Below are 27,075 nucleotides of genomic sequence, written 5' to 3' on the forward strand. Positions count from 1 at the left end.
CTCCACTTCCAGCTCCTTTGGTGCTTAATTGGAGATGAGTCTTACAGACTTTTACTGCCTGGGCTGAATTTGAACCACAATCCTCAGATCTCAGCCTCCTGAGTTGCTAGGCTTACAGAAGTGAGTCACCAGCACCTGGCTTTAGACACATATCTTTTGAGTGTTTTGTTGTATGTAGTGTTTGGGATGCCATTCTGTGAATTATTTAACATGAAATACTTGAAGAAATTTGAAAATATATTTATTGATACTTCTATTTGCAAGACTATCGAGGTATTCACTGGGATTATATTTTTGTAGTAATTATATTTTGAATCTACTTACTCTAGTACCATATAAATTTTAGCAATTCTCCCAGGTGGAGAGATTATAGAATGCCTGCATTTTAAGCTAATATGAGTTGGACATATGATTCATTGGGAAAAGAGCTGGTGCACTTTCCATCTGAATGAATCCAGGTTGGAAATGCATTTTTCATCCAGGTTGGAAATGCGTTTTTCATTAAGTGAGCTTTGTCTTTTCCTTAATCCAGTTGACATACCGGGATACCTTGGTGTAGATTCCATATTTGCCTTTCATTGCACACTCTTCACCCCAGCTAATAATTCCAGTTAAGAAACTGGTTCCTTCCACCTCACTAACGTGGGGTCCTCCACTATCTCCTTGACATGAATCTTTACCTCCATCATGGTAGCCAGCACAGAACATGTTTTTATCGATAGTAAATGTTGTGGACCGAAGGCATGTGGCTCGATCAACAAATGGGACTCTCAGGTACTGAAGAATGGAAGCTGGTCTCCCTCTGTTGAAGATCCTTCCCCAGCCACTCACGTAGCTAGATCCAAATTTGAGGAATGTGTTTGTGTATTCTCTGTTGGCAATGCAAATAGGTGTCACATAGCTGTTTAATGTTAAGGGTTTGTCCAGTTCTAGCAGGGCAATATCATGGCTGTATTTATTAATAGTTGCATTGTAGTTCTGGTGAGTAACGACCTGAATCACATTCCGCCTTTGCTCTGTATCTTCTTTCTTATCAATGTTATATTCACCTGTTGAAAATAAATGTCATCTTCAGTCACAGTCTTTCATATGAACAGGTTTTACACAAGTCTACTCAGCATTACTAAAAACTGACAGGCACAACTTACTGATCTGCATCTTAGATGATTTGTGGGGAAGTTAATGCATCAATAAATAGTTACATTCCATAAAGATGACTCACAAAAAGGACTCTAGGGCTCCCAGAATGGAATGATGGAGGTTTTGAAATTATGGCTTCTCTGTCTCTAGCCCCAGTTACTCAACCACAAACATATTGGACCTTAGTATGAAGTGTTCGTTTACCTGCAACAACCTCAATTTTATCCCCAGGTTCAATACAGTGGGCTGCAGTCACGACCCATTTCTCATTAATGATGGAACCTCCACAGAATGCTGCAATTTTACCATTCAAAAGAACCTGCAGAAATAAAAGTAAAAAATGTATTGCGTAATGGATTTAATCCCAAACAAAACAAATCCATGTGTTATTTATAGGAGGAGATCACAAGTTGGTTTCTAGGTGCTGGAAGAGTCCTGAAAAGATTTGTAACATAGATTGCTGGGAAGGAGGAAGAATTATGGGAGTTACCTCTGTGAACAAGCATAACACCTGGTGGCCAAGGTGCAGACTTAGCTTCACAATTTCCTTAGCTTTATACATCAATGAGTGTTTCTAGAGCACAAACTCAAATGGCCTTTCTGTAATTATCTACAAGAACTGAACACATAAGACAGGAGTGGGGCTGGTGAATTGAAGCTGAGACTAATCTGAGGAGTGATTTCTTTTGGGGATTTGCAGTCCTTGAGTTCCTTTCTGGGGTGTGACACAGAGACACACTCTAGTGGCACAACTTGCCTCTTGGGGACACGGTATTTTAGAAAATGTGCTGATGCCGCTCCTCAAGATGAAGAGTTATGATTGGGTCTTCTGTCTCTGCATGAGGAAATCTCTTTGACATAGTTCACTTGAAATGGAAAATGAATTACCCCCCTCCCCAGCCCCGCCTCTCATCCCCGAGTCTTGTAAAACCCTTCTAAAGTGTAATATCATGAAACAAGGTCTAAAACTTCCACAGAGCCGTGCTTCTAGCCATCCAGGCTGTGAGGAGCAGAATTCGCATACTCCCTCCACTCTTTCCTAGCCATATTCATTCCTCTTGGCTTGTAATATAAGTTGCCTATGCCATAGAAGGTCTACTTAGCTGTGCTTGATTTTTGGGCAATGTGGACAAAGGTGTTTGAGTACTGCATTGAGCATAGACCCTATTACTAAAAGACTAACTCATTCTTTTATTTATATATTCATTGCACAATCACAGGGGACAATGAGTACTCTTACCACCTTGTTGTCAAGGTAGATTTAGAAAATTTTATTTACAATATAAGCAAGGGCTTGAGCTACATTTTCAGAAAAAAAAAAAAAAAAGCTGAGAAGTGTGAACACTAGAGGGCGCACTGAGCATTCAGTAAATCCTTTGCAGGAACCCACTGGTTCTTTGTGAACTGAGGCTCTTGAGACACAAGTAGTCCTATGTATTTATAAACAAGGGAAAGAGGGAATTAAAACCTTCAAGGGTGGGGCAGAGATGGTTCTTAGGGCATGTTCTTTGGAAAGGTCTCCTGGTCCTGAAATCAAATTACTATTCACTAACTATGCCCTAGACTTAAGTAAAAGCTTTCCATTTGGAAAGTGGCTTGTGGGGCTACTAACCACAGACCTCTGACCTCCTTTCCTTCTTAATCGAGCAGGTTTTTTTTTTTTCAAGTTTTAAAGCCACACAAAAGTCTCACATAAACAAAAGTATAATACACACCAGTGTGTCTACCACCGAGATTTAACATTGTTCCTAATGTTTTGAACAGTCAGGTATTTATTTGGGGCCAAGTATTATGATGTCTTGGATACATAAGTGATGAGATAATAATGATACTATTTTTATGGAATAATAGTAGTTTACCTATTCACATCTGAGCAAGCCAAGGTTTGGACATGCCACATCATCCCCTAAGGTGATTTAGTGGTCAAGATACAGTACAATATCGTTTGTCTGACTTCAGTATTTATGCTGTTGAACATCCAGTATATGGATGGTCTATGGACCATGTCCAATAAACTAGCTGGGATCCTTGTAAAATGCAGCAGTGGTGAATGGGTAGACACCACCATGGGAAGAGTTAGCACAGGCCCCATGGATAGGGTTGAAGTGGTTGTTGAACAGGTATTGGGGAAGACAAGCAGGTCTCACTAAGCCATCAGGGATGGGGCAGGGAAGGTGAACAAGCTATCCTGGGAGACAGTGAAAGATAGGACTGCAGTAACCTTAGGTTCCAGGTCCCTTTCACGTAATCCTCAGACTTTGGTTACAGAATACAAATGCAAAACTTTGAACCCCTGATGTGGGATTCTTCTTAAGTACAGTGCCCTGTGCATGTGCAGTTGGTTCTATGACATTATGGCCGACTCTGATGATCTTAAGTGATTTTTTTTTTTTTGTCACCAAGCACATTTGAGCAACATGGTTCTAGGTTGGTCTTCATGTTTCCAGCTTTATGCATCTGTTCAAGCAAGTGGAATTTGCAGGCAATGATGTCATGTTATTGCTTCTTTAACCACTATTTTTTTGGAGGGGTGGTATTGCACATCTCTCAGCTTAGGAGGATACTTAGACAAGACAGCCCCTGGGCTTGGAGACTAGGATATCATTTGTCTAACTCCTGCCAAAGACTTGCTGCCCTCAGCTTCTACTGCTTTCCAGTAGATCACTGAGAAATATGTCTGTTGTTCTTTTAATCTGGAAGAACATTCTTGGTCACTCCCTGATTGGTGTTAGAAATTTTAGCAAACATCTTTGGCCAAGAGAAAAGGCCTAAGCTATATTTGCATTTAAAGAGAGTATAAATGGCATGATCTTACAATGTGTGCTTGGCCGTTTCAGGATCACAGCCATCTAAGTATTAGCTATTTGGAGGATGAGCTGTGTGTTTGGCCAAGGACAAGATCTTGTAAGACATTACTTCAGAGCCTGATGGGAAAGAGGGGACAGCATGTGCTCAGAGCATCTGAGTTCTGATCTGCCTAATATTTTCATGGTTGCCATAGCCTAATGGGAAACTGTTTTCCCTCTTTCTGATACAGACATTTACATATATCATACCACCTACATGCATCTACATTCACAGTCTCCATTCATGCTCTTGATTACAATCCCACCCCAGAGGAACAACTACTGTCCTGTTCTCTTTCCAACCTTCAACCCAGCCTAGTTTTCCCTTATTCCCCTTCCCTGCCTACCTTAGCTTCCCATTAACCCCCTTTACTGAGTTTTCTTTCTCCCGCACAACCATTTCTCCTGTCAAACCATTTGTCCATGAGTTCAGCTAGCTTCTTATGCCCAAAGATGTGCTTTAATGGGCTCAAGTGCTGTCCCTGTCCTCTTCTGCTCAAGGCTAGTGCTCAACCACTTTGAGGTACAGTGCCACTTCTGGTTTTCTGGTGCTTAATTGAAGGTAAGAGTCTCACGAACTTTCCTGCTCTGGCTGGCTTTGAACTGTGCACTTCAGAATTCAGCCTACTGATTAGCTAGGATTATTGGCGTGAGCCACCAGCATATGGCTCACCTTGGTTTTAATGGTTAACTATAACCATCAAAATAGAGTGGTCACTGAAATAAATATAGTTCATTAGACAATTTTCGAGGATAATCTCAATGTTCCATGAAAGCTAGCTTTGCAGATCTGGGTGAGATTACATATATCATGTTTTTTTTTAAATTTCTCCTAATTGAAATTTTATCATCAGAGCTATGAATAATAGAGGGTTGTCTTTTGTTTTCCAAGTGATGAAACTTCTGTACTATTAAGACCTTCATATAACATCTCTTCCACTAACAAAATGAAAGCTCTGATTCATGCATATGGTAAGTTTGCATGCTGTCTGACACCACTGCGTTCTCATCAAATGGAAAGGGTTGGATCTGCATAGCTAGCTACACAGCGCAAAGGCTCAGGTAACTTCAAGGCTCGCTTCAGGCCAAAGCTGAGGGAAGCCCAGACGGAGGGAAATGTTAAGCTATGTTGAATATGTAGGCCAAGGATATAATAAGGAATGGACAGATTGTTTTTCTAGATATGTTCTCTGGGTTAAAATGGCTAAGCATTGATAAATGCTCATGATATAACAGTAAGGACAGTGCAGTCATATTTCTTCTATTGTATTCTTTTTTTTTTTTTATCAATCTACTAGAATAATCTTCAGATTAGTAAATGTGGAATACATATGACTCATAGAGAACTGAAGACCATGGCAGAACAGAAAATAAAAAGATCAAGGCCGTCACAGATAGAGCTTGACAGATCTTAACCAAATGCAGAAAAGGTGAGAGCATTTCTTAGGGCCAGTTTGAGCATGCTCAGAATCGTCAAAGACCCAATTAAAGCTTTACACAGGTGAAACCCTATGCTGCTCCAGCAAACCTCTCCCTTTGTCAAGCCCTTGACGAAAGCAATCTCATCCTAGAGGCAAGACGATTTCCCCAGTGTTCAAAGGAAATTCAAGACTCCCATTCTTCGCTCTTCTAAATAGCTAAGAAAATCTCCTGTCGGTTCCTGTGTAGTGCACTTAGCTGTCTCTTCTCCTGAAGAGTCCCTTCTGTGCCCCTGTTTCCTTTTTCTGGGAGCACAAAGAGCTCTGAGCTCACCTCTAGACTTGGGGAAGGAAACTGAAGGGAATCTTTCTCCTGATTGGCTGGTGTCTTTGTCTTGCTCCAGAAACGGAGGGAGCTTCAGGGCAGCGACAGTTGCCAGCCCGCCCGCGAGCCTGCTTTGGCCTTTGCTTCCGGCCCAGCCAGTGGAGGCCAAAAGCCTTAAAATAAGGTAAGAAATGGGCAGGACCATGCAAGGTTTCCGAGCTGAATCAGCTTCCTGCTCTTTCTAGCCCTGCACAAATCTGTCCCCTCCGTGGCTCCCCCCCACCCCCCCCGGACAGAACAGCAATTTCAGTGAACAATTCCCCAAGTATTTGCTCCATCAACGATTCTTCCCAAAGCGACCCGTCCTAGTAACAGAGCCAGTGGTTAGAAAGAGGTTTCCTAATGAGGGCCTTGCTCCAAGTTTCACCTGTGAAGTTCACCAAGAAAAGAGTAATTTCCTTCTCCTCCTCCTCTCCATCCCCTTACAAGAGCCTCAACTCTTTTCAGACAGCTCACCCAAAGCTGTTCTTTAGCAGACTGAAATAAACATGCCCAATTCATTCAAACTTTTCTTTAGTCCAGGTGGAAGTGAACTCTTGTTTTGCTTTGTGGGATTTCTTCACCTGACTGATCCCTTAATTCCCCACTGCCACAAACTGGCAAGATAAACGAATCAATGCTAAAAGGGAATGGCTTTTAGGAAGCATGAACATTTCCAATGCTCTTTTCGAGGTGACATTTCTAGAGTAGTTCATGTTTCAGAGCCAGAGACAATAGGATGGCAAGTGAAAACCCAGCTTTTGCTTGCTTGCTCATTAGGCCTTGGCCACACAGTTGGTTGTGGTCTACAATCAAAACTATGATTCTGCGCTGTATGTGTGGCTTGACTGATAGAGCACTAGCCTAGCAAATGGAGGGCCCTGAATTCAAACCCTGGTACTGCCAAATTATTTTTTAAAGTCTAGTATTCCTAGCTAGGGTCTAGTGAAGCCAGCATTTCCATCAATGGGGAGAGGTTCAGTTTACTGTAATTTTCTATATTATGTTGGTCTAACATTGACTTTTGTATCCGCCATTTGTCTCCATGTTTTTGAAACTAGCAACCCTTCTTGACTAAGCAGATGGAGAGAAATGTGGGGAGACTTCTGAGTTGATAAAGTATGGCAGAGCCTTGCTCAAATTTATTACAGAGTTGCTTAGAACCTTGCCTTTGGAAACAAGGAGAACTTAAAGCTGTGTATTTCTGTGGTCACTAATCTCAGTTCATCTGGATGAAATAGGTTGTGAATAGATGTGTGAATGTGAGTCTTTCCAGTGCTCTTAGCTGTGCTTGATAGGGAAAAGATAATAGGCCCAATAACTGTACGAACACAATGAGAAATACATGAAAGCAGTTAAATGATGCATATTATTTATATCATCCTCACAGACCTGCAGTCACCATTGAATACTGTCTTTTTCTTAAAAAGAAAATCCAATGTCTACCAGAGATATTAAAATTTCTCTTAGGAAACATCTGAATTGTTAAAATATTGCCTACCACCTGCTTTAAAGGGAGTGGCTGGAGGTGAATATGATCCGATAGTATACATATGAAGATGCCATAATGAATCTCAGTATAACAAAAGTTAAAAGGTCCAGGCACAGGTGGCTCATGCTGTAATCCTAGCTACTCAGGAAGCTGAGATCTGAGGATCACGGTTTGAAGCCAACTCGGGCAGAAAAGTCTGTGAGACTCTTCCCTCCAATAAACTATTCAGATGAAACCAGAAGTGGTACTGAGGCTGAAGAGGTAAAGTGCTAGCCTGCAGCATAAGAGGCTCAAGGACAGTGCCCAGGCTCACAGTTCAAGCCCCAGGACTGGAAAAAATATTAAAAGAGGGAAGAGATAGAAAGGGTAATGAGAAGTAAAGAGTGATGGGGGGGATAATCTAAGTATATCAAATGCATAGAAATATCACAATGAAACCTCTTTAGACAACAGTATATGCTAATGTAAAAACCAAAAGGAATTGGTGGGAAAGAGATTATGTGTCCAAATTGAGACTACCTCCCCAATTTATTCTTATTAAACTGTCTTTATTGTTCAATGCTAAGCCCACAGTGCAATCATTTTATAATTAAAAATTCTTAGAATAAAAAGGGAAATAACATTCCTGGCTGATAATATGGCTCCTCCACCGTAAGCTCTGCTGTCTATTCCACTAGCTTGGGGGAGAATAATTGTCATCAAGTGGGGTCTTTTATTATGATCGCCCTATTTGTGGAAGTTGGACATATGAAAATACATGAGAATACAAGTAAAATGAGATGGAATTAGATCCACAGATGTTAGAGAAAATGACAGCATAGAGATATTGTTCAAAGAAAGAATGATGCAAAAAGGCCAATTAGGTAAAGAACAGTAAAGATGTGGATAGATGAAGGAAGGAACAGATGATGATGGTTAAGAAAAGTAGTCCTAGCCCGGTGCTGGTGGCTCACGCCTGTAATCCTAGCTACTCAGGAGGCTGAGATCTGAGGATCGCGGTTCAAAGCCAGCCCGGGCAGGAGAGACCGTGAGACTCCTATCTCCAATAAACCACCAGAAAACCGGAAGTGGCGCTGTAGCTCAAGTGGTAGAGCGCTTGCCTTGAGCTGAAGAGCTGAGGGACAGCGCCCAGGCCCAGAGTTCAAGCCCCACGACCGACCAAAAAAAAAAAAAAAAGAAAAGTAGTCCTGGCAGGGTGTACCTAAGTAGAAGTAGAGGGTATATAAAGGGACATTTAGTGTATTTTACTGGCATAAGATCAGATTAAATACATATTGTTTTCAAAATACAAAGATAAGAGGAAGGAAAATGCCTAGATCCTGTTTGCAATCTCTTCTCCCCTTAGTACTATTCTCGACAATATCTGTGTGGTTCTCCTCCATTCCTGGGTGTGTGTTCAATATCTCTCATCTATTACATGGGAAAATGGCTTGCATTGTGAAGAATCCTGGACAGACACATAGTTTGTCTCAGAAAATTCCTGTGGTTAAACTTGGAAACATTTAATTAATCTTGGCTCAATTATTACTACCCTGATGATCACAAAGGCTTTAAAGCTATCAATTTCTGGTGGCAGAAGTTCACATGTTAGTAGAGATTTTGGAGTTAAAGCAACCTTCAAATTACTATCAAATTATCACTGTGGCCACTACAGAGGCTTAAATTAACTATTTTATGTGCTGCTCAATACAAATGTCTGTGGTGATGGAACTGTACTATTTATACGTGCACTGTGTAATACACTAGCCACCAACCACATGTGGCTCTTACATACAAGATATGTGGCAGAGATGACTGAGGAAGTAAATTTTGATTTTGATTTCATCATACTTAAGTATGAATGGCACGTGTCTAGTGGTTACCTTATTGTACCATGTGCCCATGTAATTCTGCATATCTAGATAGGATGAATCCATTTTTTTGGTGCTTTAAATGCTGCTTTCTGTTGTAAGATTCTTTCTTTCTTTCCTTTGGGCCAGTGTTTTTCAAAATATACTGCTCATCAGAATCATCTGGAGGGCTTGGTTGAAAAACACTTTTAGACCCATCCCCTAGTCATTCTGATGCAGTATGCCTGCGGTGGAGTGTGATACTGCATTTCTACTGCTAGTGAACCAGGCTACTACATTTGCTCTTTATGGGCCCCTTCTTCCCATACGAGTGCTTTCCCTCTTTTTATTTTTTCCTTCCCTCCCTCCCTCCCTCATTCCTTCCTTCCCTCCTTCCTTTCTTCCTTTATTCCTTTCCTCCTTCCCTGCTTTCCTCCCTCCCTCCTTCCTTCCTTTCTTCCTTCCCTGCTTCCCTCTCTGCCTCCCTCCCTACCTCCTTTCCTCCCTCCTTACCTCTCTCCTTCCTTCCCTCTCTCCTCCCCTCCCTTCTCCCCTCCCTCCTTCCCTCCCTCTTCCCCTCCCTCCTCCCCTCCCTCCTCCCCTCTCTCCTTCTCCTTCCCTCCTCCTTCCCTTCCTCCCTCCCTTTCTCCCTCCCTCCCTTCCTTCCTCCCTCCCTTCCTTCCTTCCTTCCTTCCTTCCTTCTTTCCTTCCTTCCTTCCTCCCTTCCTTCCTTCCTTCCTCCCTCCCTCCCTTCCTCCCTCCCTTCCTTTCTTCCTTCCCTCCTTCTTTTCCTCCTTCTTTCCCTCCTTCTTTCCTTCCTTCTTCTTTCTTTCCTTCCCCCCTTTTTTTGTAATACTAATGGGGCTTGAAGTCAACACCTGAGTGCCATCCTTTAAGACTTGCTGACGGCTAACACACTACGCCTTGCATATTTCCCTTTGGGATTTTTTGGTGGTTTGTTGGAGATGATAGTCTCTTGGTCTTCCCTGCCCCAATTGGCTTTGCACCATGGTCCTCAGATTGTTGAGTGCACTCAACGGTGAGTCCTTTTCTTTATTCCCTTCAAGATAATCCAGATTTTCTGCACCAAGAGACTTTCTTTTCTTCTTATTTTAAAATAAGCACTAGGAAAGCTTATTAAGTAAAGAATACACTTTGAATAGACTGAAAGGGTGAGAACCACATTCCTAATGGCTGATGCTGAAGTGGTACCCTGAACCCCAGGACCTGAGACCCCATTTTCAGCCCTCTCTGGAGCGGATGCGGGGTTTGCAATCCCATCATGGAGGTTTACTTCACAGACACTCATTTGTGGGCTTTCTCATATTGTTTAGTGCTGAAATGTTCCCAAACATCTATCTTACCCCCTATAGGTCTTTCTAGGATCTTGGCCTCTCTTTCCTACCTGCTTTATCCTTTTGCCAATGGAGCCCCAGTTTTGACACACTGTTAGTATAGAGTACCTGCCAAGGGAATTGACCTGGTTTGGCATCTGCTCCACCGACAACCCGACTGAAGTCATTAAATGGTTGGGTGCTTTCAGTGTTGTTATCCAAAAATCTTTCAGCTTCAGTAGAATTTTCATAGTCCATATTGAAAATAATTGTGTCAGCACTAGTGTGCTTCTGAGAAGTGAATGGAACAGAAACTTCAGTGGTGTTATTCAAAAATCTTTCAGCTGCAGTAGAATTTTCATAGTCCATATTGAAAATAATTGTTTCAGCACGAGTGAGCTTCTGAGAAGTGAATGGAACAGAAACTCTTCCACATGGAAAGGGCACTACAAAAAATAGAAAAAATAGTATTTTCATATTTGTCATTGGCAAATGGAACATGTATTACAAATGAAAATGAAGCTTAATCCCTATCGCTTAGGAAAAAAATCTAATTAATGACTATATTATCCAATGAAAAGGTTAGTTACATTATCATTTTCAACATCTTCATGGGAAGAACCTTTGGCTCTGTAACTCATCATCTTTTTAGAAAGAGTTGGGAGTTCTAGAATTCATTGGTTAAGATGTTGGATGAGCTTTTTTTGGATGGTGTTTTTTTGTCACTAAAGTTTTTTCTTTGAAGTGCCATTCTTGAATGAAAATCTGGTGATTTGTAACTTTCACTACTATTTATTTATTTCTATTTGGTGGTGGTACTGAGTGTTATACTCAGGGCTGTTTGTCTTTCCTTGCTCAAAGTTGATGCTCTACCAATTGAGCCACAGCTCCACTTATGGCTTCTTTTTTGTGGTTAATTAGAGATAACAGTGTCACAGACTTCCCTTGTTCTTCCTTGCTCCAGGCTAGCATGGAGCCACAATCCTCAGATCTCAGCCTCCAGAGTTGCTAGGATTATAGGCATGAGCCACCACTGTCCAGCAACTTTTACCTTAGAATTAGGTAAATGACACTTCTGCTACTTGTCTTGAACAAGATTGCTTTGTAGATGACAACACCCTTAAGACTCCAAGTTGGAGTTTATTTTGTATTGAGGAAAGATTATTGTGATTCAATTACCTGGTTGTATTAAGTTACTAGGTTATTATTATGACTATCATGACTGTATTAATCTAGGACCTACCCACCTTTTTCATTGATTGATTTATTTCCCCCCCAAATCATCTACTTATACATCAAAGACTACCAGAATAAAAATGTATAGTCAAACAAAGTCACTTTGCTCTTCATTTTTGATTCTCACTGTACTCTACCAGCCATGTTCCTTAGAAAAGACATTTCTATAGCAACTACCTGCTTCCTGATACTTGGGTATCTTGAAGGCAGCATGCCATTGAGAAAGAAGGGAATTAGTTCAAAATATTCTTGTACAAATATACACAATCAACAATGGCTAGATGAAAGGGACGATTATTGTTGAAAAGGCCGAAAAGCTTCTTTAGATTTGGCCTGCTTATTCCACTAAAGCTAAGGCTATCCTAAACATAACTCATCTTAGTTGAAGATGGTTCACAAGTCTTTTTCCTCTTCTGACATAGAAAAGTCTGTATGGGTTTAGCTACTCTGCCACCTGTCCACACTGGAAGGTAGCTTTATTAAAGTTAAATACACACTGTGTGTTCTCACTCTTTTATATACATCTCTCCCAAGGTGGTTTAGTGTTAAAACAGAGTACATGAAAGAACCAGGCATAAAGAGGGAGCCTTCATTTCACTTGTAGCATATATTCCCCTGGATTCTGCTCTTTCCTTTAATATCCTTTTTGTGGTATATTGCTAACAGAGGAATGGTACATGCTTTAATGCACCCATTTAATAACAGCTTTTGGAAATACAAAATAATTTTGTCTAGTTTACTTCCAAAATGTCTCTTGTTATCAAAAACAATTGATCCTGCTGAGCTTATTTGTGTGTGTGTGTGTGTGTGTGTGTGTGTGTGTGCTGGTCCTAGGGCTTGAACTCAGGGTCTGGGCACTGTCCTGGAACTTTTCGCTCTAGGCTAGCACTCTACTACTTGAGCCACAGCTCTACTTTTAGCTTTTTGCTGGTTAATTGGAGATCAGACTCTCACAGACCTTCCTTTGAAGTCTGGCTTTGAATTCTGATCCTCAGATTTCAGCTTCCTGAGTAAGTAGGATTACAGGCGTGAGACACCAGTGAGCTTAGAATAAGTTTCACTGCTTTTTCTTTAGAGGAGGGTGACCTGTGGAGATGTTGTGAATACACCAGCCTGCTGTCAAAGTTCATATGGCTTGAAAACATGGGTTTTCTCCCTGTGGTATAGATTGTGCTATTCAGCCTAGCAGAACGTAACCAGTTTGCTGTTAGAACCATTCTGACACCAAGAATGGAAACTGGACTTATGACCAGTGAGGAGTCTCTTTAAATTAACCAGGCCTGTCTGGACTCATGCTTACAATTCACTTCCTTTTACATGAAACATTATTTAGTCAATATTTTGTGTATCTTATAGTATTATGAGATACTACAAGAGATATTACTTTACTGTGTGATTTAATCAATTATATATATGTATATATGCTGCTACAGAATCTTTAACTCAGAACCTGAGCATTGTCTCTTAGCTTTATTACCACCAGAATCACAGGTCCACTTTGGCTGACTTTGATCCATGATCTTCAGATCTCAACCTACCAAGTAGCTAGGATAATCCTATAATAGGCTACTATAATAGGCGTGAGCCACCAGCACTCAGCTGAATTATAAATATAATAGATAGCTAGTTATAGGATTTATATCTGAGATGACGCAATTTGGAAGCTACCAATCTTTTGTTTGACTTGACAAGGAAATAGGTTACAAGTTACGGAATAAAATTAGATCGGTGAAATGTTAAAAGTTCTAAATGTAAGTTTTCTTCTAAAACTTTAGATTTTGACCTGCTGGTTCACAGGACTTCTGGTTTTCTGCAAGCTTGTATCCCTCAGTACAGGAACAAATCACCTGGTTCCCAGTGCCATTTTTACAAAACTGCTTGCACCTGCCATTCTTAATGTTACATGTTGCATCTGAAATAAAGCAAAATCAATAGCAATAGCATTATTTCACATATCCTTCGAAAGCGTACACGGAGCTGTTGACTCATGAGTGGCTCAAGTATAAGCTGGGAGCATTCATGGCAAGAAACTTTGGAGCCTTGAGGTAAGATGGAAAGAAAGGTAATTTCCATTAAGACATACTAATAAGCAATACTTTGATTTGATATAGAACAAAATGATAAAATAGTCTACTTTCACTAAATCACGGGCTGCAATGAAACTTCTGTTTGTTGAAGTGTGACACAAATATGGAAAAGGATCCACTGCTTTTGAATACTTGTTTAAACACTGCTGGGACAGTATCAAACCCCCAAAACTCTCATCATCTTCCCTTGCAATTGCTCTATCCTATGTCTTTTCAAAGATTACCAGTATACAGACTTTTAACACAATGAACAATTGTGCTAGTTTGTGAACTTGATACAAAGAGAAACTAATAATATATACTTTTTTGTGTCTTTCATTGGGCATTTTAGGAGTTTCAGATACATGATTTGGCAGAATACTAGTCCATTTTTCTTGCGGTGTAGTACTTCATTGTATTTATCTTGCAACTTTTATTCACCAATTCTGCTGTATTGTTTCCAGTTTTTGCTCCTATGCATAATATTGTAATGGATATGGTTATACATACCTTTAGGTAATACAAGCATACATTTTTACTAGATTTATACTAAGGAGATGAATGCTTGATTTATATATTCAGCTACTTTCTGAAGTGACAATACACATTTAAGTCACCACCAGCAGTGTCTGAACATTCTAGTTAGTGGATATCTCTGCATTGCAGATACCTTCTACCAGACTTGCTTTTTCTCTCTGTCTTGCTGAACAGAAATTCATAGTTTTTAATATGATCCAATTTATCAATATAGTTGTTTGTGGTGGGTGCTTTTTGTTTTGTTTTGTTTTTTAAATTTATTTTTTATTGTGAAAATACTGTACAGAGGAGTTACAATTACATGGGCAAGATAATGAGTACATTTCTTATCAAGCATTGTAGCCTCCTCCTTTGTTTCCCCTTCCCATCCTCTCCCATCCTCCCCCCCACACCCAACCCTCCCCGTACCCTCCCCCTCCCCCCGCACCAAAGTTGTAAAGTTCATTTTCAGCATAACGACTTGTACTTCTCATTGTTGCAATGGGTCCACCTGTATCCTTATTTAAACGACTAGTTTTTCCCCTTCCCTTCCACAAATTATACCGACATCAAATACAGTGAAATCAGGGGTTATACTGTGGGGGAGGGACATACAAAGCAACAAAGAAATAATCTTATAAATCTGTTAGAAACAAATGCATGAAAGAAAAAACCATTTAAATACATATCTTAGGGTTCATTTTCCTAACATCACCTTATCTGACCTTTTCTGCTTGACTCATACATATACTAGATATTGCAAATAAGGGAAACCATGGGACCTATGTTTCTTTGGGCTTGGCTTACTTTCACTTCATATAATTTTTTCCAAGTCTTTCCATTTCCTAACAAATGGGGCAATGTCATTCTTTCTGATGGAGGCATAGAATTACATTGTGTATACATAGGTGGTTGCTTTTTGTATCTAAGAGATTTTTGCTTACCCCAAGGTCAGCATAATATATACAACAAATATAAAATATTATATTTAGGTCCTTAGCGCACTTGGATTCGATTATGAAACATGGTAAGAGGAAGGATACACATGTACTTTCCCCATGTGAATTTATAATTTGCCCATCACGGCTTACTGAAAACAGCCATTCTCCACTCCATTGCAGAGGTACCTCTGCCATAAACCAAGTCTCTATGCATGTGTACATATATTCTGGGGATTTCTAATTCTGTTACTTGGATCTATTTATCTACTTTGAGTCAATACCACACTATCTTAATGTATCTCTGTAAATATACATACTCCAATATACATACTCCAAATTTGTTCATCCTCTAATTTATCTGAGCTCTCTTTGGACTTTTGCGTTTTCATATATCTACATGCTAGAATTACCTTCTCAATCCTGTTCTTCCATGGCTTTGATTAGTACTGCATTGAATGACTTTAGGAGATAAATGATACATGTTATATATTGTATTCATTAATCCATGTTTCATTTTTTTGTGTAGAGCTCTTGTATTCCTTTTCTTCGCTTCCTCTTATTTCTCCTCCTCCTTTTTCTCTTTATACTTCTATTACTGTTCTTTCTCTTTCCCCCTTTGTCTAGTACTGAAGCTTAAACTCAGGGCCTCATATTTGCTAATCTGGTGCTCTACTATTGAGTTATGCTTCCAACCGGGATTTTTGTTGGTTATTTTGGAGATGGAGTCTCATAGACTTTTCTGCCAAGGCTGGCCTCAAACCATGATCCTCCAGATCTCAGACACTTGAGCCACTGTTGCCCAGCTCTTGTATAGCCTTCTTTTATTTATTCCTAAGCACTTAATTTAATTGTCTAATTGTCACTAGTATAGGCACATAATGGTTATTTGAATCTGGAGTCTATATCTAGCAGCCTTTCTTGGTGCATTTATTCTAATTATTTATGTGCTTTGCATTGTCTAAATGTATAATCATTTGAAAGTTATAGTTTTTACTTATTTCTTCCAATGGCTAAAGATAAAAGCAATTCCATATTTTCAGGTTGTCACTAGCTCTCCTAACTGAAGTATATCCTCTGTTGCTTTATTATTCAAGGAGATGCTTGACTTCCTGAGCTAGATAGGTTAATAACTACCTCCAAAAGTAAAATATGGAGAACCCTAGAAATTGCAGTCCTGGAGAGTCCATATAAGACTAAAAGAAGCTTGCTGGCTGAGGTGGGTATATATCAAACATAAGCATCATATAGCATCCTTTAAGGAAGCTAAGTGGTGGAAACATTACATATTAACAGTGCTAAACATTCTAGTGACCTATGCTTCCTTATCTTATGCAATGTCTCTGATATGAATACAATATATTTTTTTCAGGTAAAACTGCTTCCTTTGAATTCTATTTTGTCTGATATTAAGATTGCTTTGCAGTTTCTGTTAACATTTACAACTCTTGCGTTTAACCTCTCAGTGTAATTATTTTTTGAGTATTTCTTTTGTCCACAGTATGCAATTAGATTTTAATTCCAAATGGAAAGTTATCATTAATAGATTAGTTTAATCCCAATTCATGTTACTTGGAATTCTTGACAGAATTGGCTTATTCCTGCCATCTACTTTGTATTTTCTATTTCCTGTGCCTTTCCTTTGTTTCTCTTATGCAGTCTGAATAATAGGAAGTAGCATGGTGTAGGGCTTGTTAGCTGAGTCTTTCTGAGTCAAGAGAAACAGGTTCTGCCTTGGACATATTTCTGTGTCTAGAGCAGTACAGGAAGAGAATGAATATAAGGCACCTCCTCCTTCCCTATGTGTTCAACCACAGTCCAGCTTTTAAATAGAAATGCTCAAAGGTCTCTGCAGTTATAAGAAGTTTGAAAATGAGTCATTGGAGTTGACGCCTCCTATGCACCACTTTTGTTCTTTTCAGCCTCTCCTGTGGCTTTTTCTAATACTGTGATGATCAGCTCTACATAAATGTCAATGAACTTCATACAGGTGTTGATTTGAATTGCCTTGGCTCACATTCTGTTCTATGTACAATTTACCTCTTGCCTTGGAGTTTCCCTGTTGATGCTGAGGCATGGGATGCCATGTAACTATCTGGGTGTCCAAGCATAGCCCAACTGGGACATCTAGGGAAGTTAATGCCCCGTAGGTTGAACTTTTGACCAATTGGAGACAGATGCTGAGGGACAAATTCTTTTTTTTTTTTTTTTTGGTCGATCATGGGGCTTGAACTCTGGGGTTGGGCACTGTCTCTGCGCTCTTCAGCTCAAGGTGAGCATTCTACCACTTGAGCCACAGCACCACTTCCAGTTTTCTGGTGGTTTACTGGAGATAAGAGTCTCACAGACTTTCCTGCACCGGCTGACTTTGGACTGTGATCCTCAGATCTCAGCCTCCTGAGTAGCTAGGATTACAGGCTTGAGCCACCAGTGCCCGGGACAAATTCTTTCACCTCTCCTTTCCTGTCAGGTGGAGTATGCTGAGATATATTCATCTGGCTTTTTGGAGACATCCCAGGAGATGAAGCAATCAGTGGCAGTTATAGGTAAGTATTTTGACAATTCATTATCTTATGTTTTTTTTTCCTTACTGCCTCAGTCTTCCTGCCTCACTGTCTCCACTGCCCTAGGATTGCGTGGCCTAAAAAATAAGATTTTTCTTAGTTATGGAACAAGTATGCTAATAGAATAGCTACACTCTTGGAGAATATTTTATATCTATAACATGTATATTTAACTATACACAGATATACAAATATTAGTACATAAACATACAAATATATACCACATATATTGTATTATATTATAGACATATGCAAATATATATATTATCAACATATTTATATTAGTATATCTATATCTCTATGTCTATCTATCTGTCTATTTATCTATCATCTATATTTCTACCTCCACCTTCCAACTGCTGAAGTTACAAGGATAGTCCTCCATGCCTAGTATAAATTTTTTTGGGGCTAGACCTAGGGCTTGAACTCAGAGCCTGAGCACTGTCCTTGTGCTTTTGTGCTCAAGACTAATGCTCTACCACATCTGTACTTCTGGCTTTTTGGTAGTTAATTGGAGACAAGACTTTCAGAGACTTTCCTGGCTGAGCTAGTTTTTAACAGCAATCTTCAAATCTCAGCCTCCTGATTAGTTAGGATTTCAGGCATGAGCCACTGGCTACCTGCTGGGTCTGGTATACATTTTTTTGTGTGATGAATCTAAATTGTAAAACTTGGTGTTATATATGCTTCCATAGAGTAATGTCATAATTAATTCATAGTCACCTGTTACTGGGTGAACAAAAGAACCAGTCTGAGCTTTAGTTCTTCCTACTACTAATCCACTAGTAATCCGTTAATTGCAGGTTCCAACAAGATGGCACTGGTCCTTTTAGTTTACATATTGTTAGGACTTTTCTCATAATGAATGATGATAACATCCCTGGCTCTTTTCATATAGCTAGTTATCATACTGTTGCTACAGAATAAGTCTAAAGTGTTCAGCCAAGTCAAATACCATGTGTAGAAAGTGTTCAGTCAGTGTGAGATTATGATATGTTAACAGAAGTGAGTAGTCAGAATAGCCTGCTTTTGCCCAGGGAGAGTATGATGGGAATGAGTAAACTTTGTGTGATTGTCTTAATAATGACTTGGTATCTTTGGCTATGTAACCAGGCCTCAATCTTTTTCTTTCATTTGTCACTGTTCTATATATGCTCAGCATAGATGTTGCTGCTCTTGGTGTCCATCTTGGTTTGTGCATATAGAAGGAAATATTGCTGCCTAATCAGCAGATTATTTTAACTCCGAGGTAAAAGACTCATGATTCTGGAAATGTCTAATAGAACAAGGAACTCCAGAGGAGAAGTCAGTAGAGTAGGACTTAAGACACAGTCAGAATGGAACTCATCAATTCCTGAGCAATTAGATGTTACCCAATATGCTAAGCATGGCTTTTCCTTGTTCTGAGGTTGGTCTCAATGCCTAGACTATGTGATGAACAATATCTTAAGGTATCTTTTTAGCATAGACACGATTTCTACTTCCCTTTATGCTGACTTATTAAAGGTATCATATTTTGTTATCTTTTATTTTGCATACACCTTTCCTGATTTGCCAACCACAGGTTAAGCAAAAGTTGTTCTATTTAACAAGCTCACTATAATATGTGTTGTTATTCAGCTAAACTCAATATTTTTCCTGCCCCCAAATCACACAGTAAATAAAACAGTGGTGTCTGAGATGTACTGCCAAACATGAAAAAGAAAGAGAGAGGGAACATTTCTGTCCTTATGTTCACTTTCTTCCACCTTGCCCACAATGAGGGCACATGCTTCCTATTATACTTCATAAGAGGTAAGGATGACCAAATTCTTCCATACTTTGCTCTATTAGAAAGCAATTTGGATTTGATGTATAGCTGGGCACGTACAAAGGTATTTATTCTAGCCAAAGCTACCTACTAGTCAGATCATCATTCTTCTAACTAGAAAGCATGCCTTGGATATTTGTATGTGTTGGCTTTAGAAAAAGTGTCATGAACATGGGAAAAAGAAAATGTATTTTCATGACACGGTCAAGCAACAGACTTGGGGCTCAGATACTCTAGTGGCTTCTGAGATTAGTCCTTACTTCAACTTGAAGCAATAAGCTTAAGTGGGAATTCATATATGCTTCATCGTTGCTGTCCTCTGGCATCTGAGATAAAGAGCATTCTGAGACAATTTCCATTTTGTTTCTGAGCTAACAGAGCCAAAATGGGAAAGATCAATGTGCTTTCGAGGTCCACTGTGGTTGTCACTTCAGTATAGCCTGAGTCCTGACCAAACAGAAATGCGGGAACCCAGAAGTATACAGAAGGTGCCAGTTGTAGACTTAGCATGTTTTCTCTGTGTACAAGGACCTCATACATTCACTACCCTGTTAGAGAACTGTTGTGTGTTTACTTACATTCCTTGAAGCTATTCTCTTGCTCCTTTTAAAGCATTTGAATTGTTAACTAGATAAAGATAGCTTATTACATTGTATCCTGCAGCTGTAACTAAGACTAATTGAATTATTCATTCCCTCAGCCTTAATGGTTACATTATTTACACCAATAATGAGTAAGTAACCCAAGAATTTCTATATGCTTCTATAATAGCAAGATGCAATTCACATAGGGAAATCTGCATTTGAAATTATAATCTTCCAGATGAAAATAGCACTATAGAGATGTTGAACCAAATAACACACCCACAGGAAAGGTAACCCAAGGTATTGGTTTGTTCCCACACTGACAAACCTAAAGAAATGTAAGTCCAACCCAGATAGACTAATTCATCCACCTGCATTCCCTCTTTTCTTCTTTTTAAATGCTTTTGCTCTGTCAACTTTTTCTTTTCTTCTGACATCTTTTATATTTCAAAGGAAGATGATCAATGAATTCCTTCTAAGAATTGGAAAGATTTTTGAACATTACAGTTGACTTTTTTTCCCCCATTTTCAACAGGACAACTGCAGCTGCTACATTTCATTTAATTTCCTTTCCTTTCATGTCCTTTTCATCTGTCAAATGGAAGGTTATAATGCCTTACCAATGGTCTTGCTAATTTTCTACACTTTATCCTTACTCATCTCGCCCATGGTGTTAAATTCTTTCTCTAAAATTGTATCTCTATTTTCCTATGGTTTCAGTCCCATCTTAGCACTGTGGGCTTTGCATAGTTACAATATTAATAGTATTGCATTCGGTTGTAATGATCAGTAGATAAAGAACTCTGAGGTTTACTGTTCCAGAAACCTTAAAATTATTTATAGACTATGAGAAGAGAAGATGGACAGTAGACTTAGATGTGTTATGTTGCCTTTTAAAAATGTAATCAATATGGTCAAACTCAGGAATAACCCCTGAATTTTCTTAACAAATTTCCTTGTGTAGACCAGTTCATATTCTATTAAAATAATTGATCTGTCGTGTCCCAGTTCTATGTTACCTACATCTACTTCCTAGGTTGTTAGCAATTTAGTCACAAGTTCAGTTTTCTGAGTTCAGTTTTCTTGAAGGTTTGAGTACAGTCATTAGAAACTTGTGTTTTGGTCAAACTAAAATTCAAGTATTGGCTCAGTCATTCAAATGACTTATTTTGACATATTGGGACTATAATTTTGCCATCTTTACAGAATAGTACTGACCCCATATGGCTATATTAAGGCTTAGTAAATAAAGTGAATGGAAACATATTGCCACTGTATACTAGCTACCAAATGTTAATGCTCTAAACATAGTTTCTTGAATATATACCCTGAGAATGTAAATACAGATGAAGTGAATGTTTATAAGGTTTGAAAATATGTTTCTAAGAGAAACATGATACATAAATATGGCATTTTCCAGTTTCATCCGATTTCAAAAAGAAACTTTGAATAACAGAATATTTACTTACCTAATTCACAATTCTTTCCTTCAAATCCAAGTTTACACCAACATTCATAGGAATTGATATCATCCTTGCAACTGCCGCCATTTAAACATGGATTAGACTCACATTGATCTCCATCTTTGAGTTGGGTTAAGAAATTGAATTATTACATACATTGCTTAGAATACCCATGGTTCCCCTGGACAGACTTCTGATGATAGGAGTTTGATTTAAAGGTCAGAGTAGAACTACCGAAAGCCAGATACCAAAGACCTATAGACAAGTGATGTTCCTGCCTCTCAGAGTTTTCTAATAGCCACCCAGGTAAAGTTTTCAGAGTTACACTGTCCCAGAAATTGTCCTGAGGAAGGTATGCACACAATTTATGTTATCATGGAAAGAGAGAGAAGATTGGTGCGTGGAAATATACTGTATCAGCCTAAGATTATAATGATACAAGAATTAATTCAAAATAAAATGAAATCAGATCACTTCAACAAATACTAGTTATGTGTCCTGCAAGGCCTGCTTTACTGAAGGTGTTGTGAAACAAGCTGAGCTAGAAGACAAATGGTGCTTCCATTCAACTAAAGGCATAGAACTAATGCATCTATTTTTTTTGTATTGTGTTCTAATGTTTTAAGTATCATTGGAAGGAAAGACTCAAGACAAATAGGCAAGATGCCAGATGCATCTTTTGTGGCTTAAAGGTAATTTACTGTTTATAAATTAGGTTCCAAATGGTCTAGACAAAAATGAGAAATCAGCTTGTGGTAAAGATTAGATCTAGTTCTCTCTGCCCCTTGATCCCAATATATGCTTTTCCACAGATATTTCAATTTGCTCCAATTCCATGAAAGGAAATATATAATGTATTTAATGTGCTCTATAGATTATCTTTTTCCATTCTCTGTTTTCTGAAGTTTCTCTATTTGCAGAGTTATTGGCAGCATTTGGAGACAATGGTAAGAAAACAGGAGGAAGGTGTAGGGAGAAGGGAAGGGTAAGGATGGAAAGGGAATCCTTGTTTGACTTGTTAGTGCTCTGCCTCAATTCACCCTTCTAAGAAAGCTTAGGAGAAAGGATGTATACAACCAGAAAGGAAATGTGTTATGTACTTCAGACTAAGAAAAATGGCTCCAAAGGAAAACGATTGAGCTACATTAGCAAGACCCAATATATAGGAACGAAAAGAGCAAGCAATAATGATGATCATAAGGATGAAAGAAAGAAAAAAGAAGGAAGTTTACACTCCCACCAACAATGCAGTAGTGTTCCCTTCTGTCCACATCCCCTCCAGCATCTGTTGTTATTAGAGTTCTTGATTATAGCCATTCTAACTGGGGTGAGGTGGTATCTCAGTGTTGTTTTGATTTGCATTTATTTTATGGCTAGGGAGGTTGAGCATTTCTTCATGTGTCTATTGGCCATCCTTCTTTCCTCTTCTAACACATTTATAAGATGATTTCTTTGTTGCTTTGTATGTCCCTCCCCCACGGTATAACCCCTGCTTTCACTGTATTTGATGTCAGTATAATTTGTGGAAGGGAAGGGAAAAAACAAATCGTTTAAATAGGGATACAGGTGAGCCCATTGCAACAATGAGATGTACAAGTCGTTATGTCGAAAACGAATTTTACAACTTTGTGGGGGGGGGGGATTGGGTGGGGGGGCAGAGGAGGATGGGAAGGGATGGGAAGGGGAAACAAAGGAGGAGGCTACAATGCTTGATAAGAAATGTACTCATTACCTTGCCCATGTAATTGTAACCCCTCTGTACAGTATTTTCACAATAAAAATTAAAAAAAAGAAAAAAATGAAAAAAAGAAAGAAAGGGGAAAATCAAATGAGCATTTCCAATTATTACTTATACTTTGTGGCATAGCTTCCTAACACCTAGTTTGTAGATGTCTGCTCATTCTCCCTAGTCTCAGACAAAAGCTAGTGTCCAAGTTTCATTGACTAAAGAGCTAATATCTCCTTCTTAGAAATAGCCTGTGGAAAATCAGCTTGCTGTAAAATTAGACCTTTGTTCCCTCTGCCCCTTGATCCAATGTGCTTTTGTGCAGATACTTCAATTTGTTCCAATCCTATGAAAACAAAATACGTTATCTCTGGTTTATTATTATTGATGTTCAGAACTGGTCTAAAAAATGAGCTACATTTGCACTTTATATTATGGACTAACAAATCTGAATTATTTAGGATGTTTCACTGAAAGGGTCTGGGCTTGCAGCCAGCGGCACAGGAACTCATTTGCTGAGACATATCTTCAAAATGAGTGTCATTTTATCCTATAATCCTTGGGTTGTGTCTGTGTGTACTGTGTGCTGAGACAAAGCTCTAGCCAGTAGGGGTCAAAGACAACAGGAGACAAGACATTGCTTGCCAAGTGACAGATTTCTGTTTAAAGCCACTAGTTTCTGTTTAATGAGTAACCATGTTTGGATTTGAAAACCATGAGATGTCATAGTGAAAGCAATGGGTTAAGTTCTCTCCTGGGCATCATGAATCCCTGGGTGAGTGTCCTTTTAGCAATCCCTTAACCTTGTGAAGCTTCCATTTCCTTCTCTGCAAAGCTGCAAAATGACATTCATAATACTTTATTCACAAGGATTACATGAGAGTTCAATGTGATAGGCACTGCATATACTGCCTATATGGACCTCATTGTATAAGGTACCTGGCAAAGGCTAGTTAATGAGACCCGGTGATGGTGCTTCTTCAAGTAGATGAGCTCATGGTAGGGAATAGGACAGCAGTGAGCAGCCTGCATCCCTCCTTTATGGGAAATGTAGTTAGCATAGGCCACTTCTGTGGCCATTAGGAATTTCAACTGCAAGTAAAAAGAGGCATGGACTTGGTTCCTTTTTGGGGGTTTATTTTCTTGTAGATAGTGACAGAAACAGTACTTTGAGTAATGAAAAGAAGATTTTGGAAGGTTAAACACACAATAAGTACTGGTTTTGAAAAAGTAGCTATCATTGCTTAAAAAAAATAAGCCATAAGCCAGGTGTTGGTGGCTTATGCCTGTATCATAGCTACTCAGAAGGCTGAGCTCTGAGGATAGTGGTTCAAGGCCAGACAGGGCAGTAAAGCCCATGAGATTCTTATCTCTAATAAACTACTGAGAAAAAGCTAGACGTGACACTGTGGCTCAAGTGGTAGAGTGTTAGCCTTGAGCAAAAAGAGGCTGAGGGACAGATGTTAGGCCCAAAGTTCAAGCCCCAGGACTAGCACACACAAAAATAAGCCACAAAATTAAAAGTTATGGTCGTTTGTTTTTTGAGGCAGTTTTGCCCAGGATATCCTGGGTTACAGAGCAACTCAATAGGAACTTAGTCATTCACTACTGGCCTTGAATGCATAAGACTCCTTCCTTGCTTCTTGAGAGCTGGGATTACATGCACAGCACAGACTAATTCAGTAGGAAGAGAGAACCAAGAGGCTTGTTGGAATGAACTCAGTGGAAGTGGTATGCTAACACTCATCCTGAAGAACAAGGGAAGGTAGATGAAACAATATAGCAGAGTGTACTTCTTCTCTCATGAATTAAAACAGAAATGGGAAATTGCAAGGCTGTGGAAGGATGAAAATGTTCAGTGGTGTCTCCAGAGCAGAACTGTGAAAAACAGAATTGGATATCAAGCTGATGGAACTTAGTGAAGGTAGTGTCCAGGCTAATTTATCTCTTTTTATGCAGATGGCCTGAAGGAAGCTAATTTATGAAACTTCCCTCCTCTCAAAATCCTACTGCTGAATTTTAAGCTAATTTTCAAGTTAGTGGTAGACAAGACAAAAATGGAAATATAGAAAATTTGAAAATTAAATAACTAAAATTAGTTGTCTTTAAAGGATGACTTCTCCTTCTGTATGACTTCTGGTGAATCCACTGGACAAATATTTACTATGTGCCTCTGTTTCAGATATTTTTCTAGGTGCTAGAAATCCAACAATAAACAAAAAAATTGATTCTGTACCAAATTGAAGGTTGCTACCTAGGAGGGTGGAAAAAAATCAATGAAAATAGTATAGTTAAGAAAATGCTAGGAGGTGAACATGATTGAAGTGTATTATATATGACTATGAAAATAGTAAAGTGAAACTCACTAAAAACCATTAAAAAGAGGAAACAGATGTTAAGAAAAAGAGTGAATTTGATCAATGTACATTATATGCATGCATGTAAGTATCACTGTGAAACTTCTTTGGACAATTACTTTATGCAAATGAAAAAATTTAAAAGCATGATTCAATAAAAGCAAAATGCTATGCTACATTAGATGGCAAAAGATGGTTGACTATCCTCAACATGAAAATCTGTAGTCCAAATTGCTCCAAAATGTAAAACATTTTGAATACCAATGTGGTATCACAAGTGGAAAATTCCATGTCACAAAATGTTTGACTCACAAAATGATTTAGGGTATTGTATGAAATATTATCATATATATGAAGCTTAAAAGAATTTTATGTTTGAGTCTTATCCTCAAGATATCCAATGATATATATATTTGCAAATAGTCTAATAACTAAAATAGAAATATATAAACTATTCAGATACCAAACATTTGATAATTCTATAGTGTTACTCAACCTGTAGTGCAAAAACTAGAGCAGGATACAGGTGTCTAAGTTGGGGGGCCTCGCTGACATACTAATCTTTGGGCAAAGACCAAAGAGTTGAGATGAGGGAGAGGTGAAGGACTGAGCCTAAAGGAAACTCACAAAAGCCTGCTAAAAGGAATAGTCAGCTAAAGCCTTTGACATGACAGCATTGCTGGAGTGTGCAAGGAATCCACTGTGTAAGCAGAGACCAGGAAAGAAGGTCAGGAAGGCAATGGAAAGGGAGGGAAAGGGGCAGTCATGGAGGTTCCTGTAGGCCAACAAAGCAAGGAGGAATTCAAGCAATAAACATTTGTCATCTTTAGTTTGACTGGGGATGGTAAACTCTCATTCACTTCTAAAATGCTATCATTTTGGCCTCTACCTTCCAGCTTCCTGAGGTGGAATGATATTCTTTGTGGAGCCCCAGGGAAGTGTGTACTTACCCTCTAACTTTTACCTGCCACACTGGCATAAAGCTGGAGTGCATTACCATTTGATCTTGGGGTAAAGAGTTGAATGGATTTTTCTGAGCCCTCTTAGCAGAGGAAAAGTATACAAGTATACAACTATATCCACTGTGTCATTCACCAGTAAGAGGATAAAATGCATTGCTTACCAACATACTGCTTCCAAAACTCAGTCTACAAAGAGAAAGAAAAGAAGTTAATGATAGCATTTAAGTGAGTCTTACTCTTTTATAGCAATTATAAGTGTGAACTATTTTAAATTTCCAAAGGGAAATGTTTTTTTTTTCTTTTGTGGTGCCATGGGCTTGAATTCAGGGCCTGGACACTGTCCCTTAGCTTTTTCACTCAAGGTACTCAATGCTTACGGTCTATCACTTGAGCCACAGCTCCATTTTCACCTTTCAGGTGGTTAGTTAAA

The 27,075-nt window shown here is 39.0% G+C and overlaps 1 protein-coding gene across 1 annotated transcript in view; it reads right to left on the bottom strand.

The window, feature by feature from the left end:
- Positions 1 to 501: 501 nt before the first annotated feature.
- The window catches only part of F9 (coagulation factor IX), a 33,155-nt gene continuing 6,581 nt past the window's right edge, over positions 502 to 27,075 (bottom strand). The window contains exons 3-9 of the mRNA XM_042667597.1: positions 26,807 to 26,831; positions 21,607 to 21,720; positions 13,443 to 13,571; positions 10,746 to 10,869; positions 10,553 to 10,625; positions 1,345 to 1,459; positions 502 to 1,049 (exon numbers count right to left, since the gene is read on the bottom strand). Of these exons, the coding sequence (XP_042523531.1) occupies positions 502 to 1,049; positions 1,345 to 1,459; positions 10,553 to 10,625; positions 10,746 to 10,869; positions 13,443 to 13,571; positions 21,607 to 21,720; positions 26,807 to 26,831 (1,128 nt within the window). The remainder of the gene's footprint in view (positions 1,050 to 1,344; positions 1,460 to 10,552; positions 10,626 to 10,745; positions 10,870 to 13,442; positions 13,572 to 21,606; positions 21,721 to 26,806; positions 26,832 to 27,075) is intronic.

This window comes from Dipodomys spectabilis, unplaced genomic scaffold, assembly GCF_019054845.1.
Source record: "Dipodomys spectabilis isolate Male_0828 unplaced genomic scaffold, ASM1905484v1 ptg000414l, whole genome shotgun sequence".
Lineage (NCBI taxonomy): Eukaryota > Metazoa > Chordata > Mammalia > Rodentia > Heteromyidae > Dipodomys > Dipodomys spectabilis.